The following is a 4,303-nucleotide window of genomic DNA, read 5'->3' as shown; positions in this document are numbered from 1 at the left end:
TTAATGAATGAAAGGGTTATTTATTTAGCAATTTCCCTGAGGTCCTTTACCGAAGGGATCAATAAAGTTTTATTCTAATTCTAATTTTATTCTATTTATGGATATAAGCTGCCTAGATACCTGACTAATAAATAAATGTACAGTCGTCCTCAGATGTGTTCATAGCCTCCCATTAAAGAAGGAAAAAAACAGCTGAAACTAAAATAAGCTGAAATTGACAAAAGTAATAACAAATAAAACTATAATTAAAATCATGACGTTGCTTTTGAATTGTGGTTTAACAGATTTTTTTTTTTTTTTTTTTTTAAAGTATGATGGGACCTGTAAACTGATATTTAGTTGAACAACCCTTTGAGCCAATCAGATGTTTCCTGTAACTCTCAGTCAGACTTGTGCACCTGTTGACAGGTATTCTGGATCACTGCTCATCAGCAAAGTGCTCTCATTTGTCCGGAACAGTTTTTTTTTGTTTGTTTGTTTTTTTTAAATTATTCTTTTCAACAACAGTTCAAAAACAACATCTAGTTTCACTAAATTGTAATTTAGCAAATTTTTATTTATTATTACTTGTTTCAGTTTCTAGTTATTTGAGTGACTTTTGTGAATTTTGCCTTTTCTTTAATGGGAGGGGATGAATACATCTGAGGACGACTGTATACTAACAGTGGAATGATGCCACACCGAAAAATATCAGGAAAGATCATGTGATCATAGATGACAGAACACGGAGCGTAAAACTTGTCAGGCTGTTAGATTTAAAAATAAAAAATAAAAAAAGTACATAGCATGTCTTTGAAACCTGCTGGTGGGTTTTGGGGTTCAGAGAGTTGACCGCAAGGTTTTGCATTATCACTTTACAGCATCACTTTGTTGTGCGACACTATTATTAACTCACAAAAGAGCTGTTTGTAAGTCTGTGGACCAAAGTGAGCTTTGTTTTCATCCCTGTTACTGAAGCCACAAAGAAAAGTTGTGGCAGAACTCTGTGATAGTTGATCGTTGAACAAACCAAGTTTATGTTCTGTAGTTCAGTGAGAACGTTTTGTATGAATCTGTAAAACCCTTCATCAGATACAGACTAATGTGCAATAATGAGAAAACTATACTGTTGTGTAGTTTTGTTGTGAGTTGTTTGCTGTGTGTGACTGCAGTGAGCTGATGAGATGTGTGTGTTGATAGTGGAGCAGATGGTAGAAATGGGAAGGAGCATCCTGGAGAAGAACAAAGTCCTCGATGACGTCAGGTAAATAAACAAATTCCGTGAGACTGATTCTGATTCTATAATTACGACCACAGTACTACGATGTTCTGTTGGGCCTTTATTGCTTTTTTTTTTTGCTTTAATGGTTCTTTTGCAAACTTCAGTTCATTCATTGTCAGTTTCTCATAGTTTGTGAACTATTTTAATGACAACAAATAAAAAGTTTTCAAACCCACGTTGGATTTGTGTAGGATGGGATTCCACCTGCCTCCGTTCACATCTGTTCCTCACCTCCACCTCCACGTTCTGGCTCCGGCCAGCAAGATGGTGTCGAAGTCTCAGCTTCGCTACGGACCTCAGTCTCACTGGTTCATCACGGTGAGTCAAGGCTCAGCTGTGCCAATGAAATCATTTTAGACTTTTCAAAGGGGTAAGCCATGATTTTTTAAAGACCCCATCCAATGAAAATCAAGTTGTTTACCTTACAATTGTGTCCATATTGTGTTGCATCTCAGTTGTTTTAACACAGGACGGGTTTATTTTATTGGAAAAACTTTTAAATATGGAATTTTGAGATACAGACGGGAATTTTTAGGGGTTTGTTCGATGACCTGAGAGGAACTTCATTATTTCATTTAAATTTATTGTTCATTTAAAAACATGTCAAGCAATTCATAAAAACATGTTGCAATTATAAAAAGCTTAAATGTTTGATGTTGGCTTAAAATTGTGAATTTTGTGAATTTTATGTTGAATAGCTGCATTAGTTTCCATCCATTAAGGTCAGCACTTTAATTTAAAACTACTTCTTTTAAAAAATTTAAGACGTGCAGCCACAGAAGCTTATGTTGTGATCCACCTGAAAATTTTTATTTTTTTTAAAATAAATGTTATATAGAAATGCACGTATACGTGTAAATGTTGCCTTATTTTAATTTACAAAAAATATGTAAGTTTTTTAGATCATTATTACTCTAAACTCTTTTTTTGTTGCTTTTATGTTATCAGATTACTGCAGCCATCAGATCATTTTGAACTTTGTTTATTGTGTGTTTTGTCTCTTTTTATTTTTTTTGTCTTCTGTTTGTTGTTCCCTGACAACCAGATAGTTCCTGACACTGGATTATTCACAATATTGTCATTCATCTATCATGAGCATGCTATCAGTATTTCATTGTTTAAAATATTACAGTAATCATTGTACCATCTAAGTTCCTGGTTTTGCTCTATTGCAGGTGGACAAAGCCCTTTCTCAGCTCAAGACTCGCGGGAAGGTCAAATGAACTCTGAACTTGTTGTCATTCCACCTCAGCTCTCCACCTGATCCCACATGTTGGCGTTAATAATGTATGTTCAACTTGCTGATTCCGTCGTGGAGAAAAGTAGAAGCAGGCGCGGGGTGGAAACTATATGCTGAACCTTTTTAAGAAGTGTACATAATGTATTTTTAACATACATTTTTTAGGGGGAAAGAAAGTCGTACTTTTGTCTAAAAACCTCACAGAAGAACATTTTGTTTCTGTGTTCAGTTGTTTGTGTGTAAGTGGGTCAATCAAAAGACCTGCGTATGCCTTTATTATCTATTTGTTACTACTTGTCTGGTGCATTAGGATGCAGTATTTATTTTAATATTAATATTGTTAGAATTCTGAGAAGCTGTAAATAACGGGGTTATCATTGAGAAAGTCTTAAGTCACTTGACTCTGTCTCCCAGTGTGTGGACCCCTGTGTGCATCTTTGTTCCTCTGCCGAAAAACAGAAGACGAAAAGATGTAAGGTCATCTTTAATTATTTACTTTCATTACTGATTAGGATTCCATTAGTGTTTTCGACACCATTATTTTGGCAGCATGAGGGGTTTGTTGGCAGGTTTCTGTTCCTGAAGTTTGGCCAAATCTGATCAGCTCAGTTGTTGGCATATTTTTTTCCCCATTAATCCACATTAGAGAGATAGTTCACCTTAATTATTATGATTCTTTTTATTGCATAAACTGATTAGTGGCATTAAAAAGTATCTTTGATTTTAACAGCACACTCAGGAGTTTAAGGTGATGCCATATCTACAGCCATTTATATGATTTATTCTGTGTTTGTGTTCTAAAAACTTCCCTTTCTAACTATTTTTGGCCCATAATGTTTTGAACCGCAAAAAGGCTCACAGCACCTCTGTAGCTGCAGTATATATATAACCTCAGGGACTCGCTAGCTGTGGACTTTCGTTACTTTTTGTCATACTTAATACCTGAGAGTGCTTGTATTGATGAATTTTCTGCTAAATTGTCCAATTTTGGGTGTAAAAACCTTTTAAAACCAAATCCTTAAATAGCTTTCTTGCAAATAGCTTTTAAAATTGACCCAACTAGCAGCAGACAGCATAGCATAGCATAGCATAGCATAGCATAGCATAGCATAGTACAGCATATTATAGCATAGCATAGCATAGTTGAGCATAGCATATCACAGCATAGCATATCATAGCATACCATAGTATAGCGTAGCATAGCATAGCATAGCATAGCATAGTATAGCTGTAACCAAACAATTTTAACTTCTATTGTAAAAGAAAGTTTAGAAATTCTTTAAATCAGGCTCCTTGGTCAAAATAATCAGATTAACGTGTTTTCCTTTGTATCACTCAGATTAATGACATGAATGCAAACTATTCTAATTAAAATTATTTACAATATATTGCAATAGATTGTAATGTTTTCTTGTATGTTTTGTGAAAAGCTGTTATGCTGTTAAAAACTACCATCCATTACCAATGACTGGATGTGGTCACAGTTTCCTGATAACGTCAGTTCTCTCTGAGAGCCACTTGATGTCAGTAGTGTCTTTGCAGCTCTGGCAGGTTTAAGGAGAACCCACAGAAAAGCACCAGAGTCACAGCTTCTAATATTTAAAAATGATAAAGCAGTAAATTTACAAAAAAAAAATTGAGCAAGATGTACTTTGCCAAATTATTTTTCCTTTTATTCTCAAAACCAGTGTGTCACCACAGCGTAATGGAAAGTTTTCTTTCAAGATCTGTTGGCACATGACACAATAAAGTGTCAGTGTGTGGACAACAGAGTCACACATAGATCAGAGTTTTGTTAGTTT

The 4,303-nt window shown here is 34.9% G+C and overlaps 1 protein-coding gene across 1 annotated transcript in view; it reads left to right on the top strand.

The window, feature by feature from the left end:
* Positions 1 to 3,228, top strand: part of LOC103364978 (histidine triad nucleotide-binding protein 3-like) — a 4,441-nt gene extending 1,213 nt beyond the window's left edge. Inside the window, exons 3-5 of the mRNA XM_008292287.1 lie at positions 1,180 to 1,243; positions 1,453 to 1,579; positions 2,437 to 3,228. Of these exons, the coding sequence (XP_008290509.1) occupies positions 1,180 to 1,243; positions 1,453 to 1,579; positions 2,437 to 2,484 (239 nt within the window). The 3' untranslated portion in view covers positions 2,485 to 3,228. The remainder of the gene's footprint in view (positions 1 to 1,179; positions 1,244 to 1,452; positions 1,580 to 2,436) is intronic.
* Positions 3,229 to 4,303: the final 1,075 nt, after the last annotated feature.

This window comes from Stegastes partitus, unplaced genomic scaffold (genome assembly GCF_000690725.1).
Source record: "Stegastes partitus isolate 25-593 unplaced genomic scaffold, Stegastes_partitus-1.0.2 Scaffold799, whole genome shotgun sequence".
Taxonomy (NCBI): Eukaryota; Metazoa; Chordata; class Actinopteri; family Pomacentridae; genus Stegastes; species Stegastes partitus.
The sequence above is the reverse complement of the archived record's forward strand: the minus strand, read 5'-3'. Positions and strand labels throughout refer to the sequence as shown.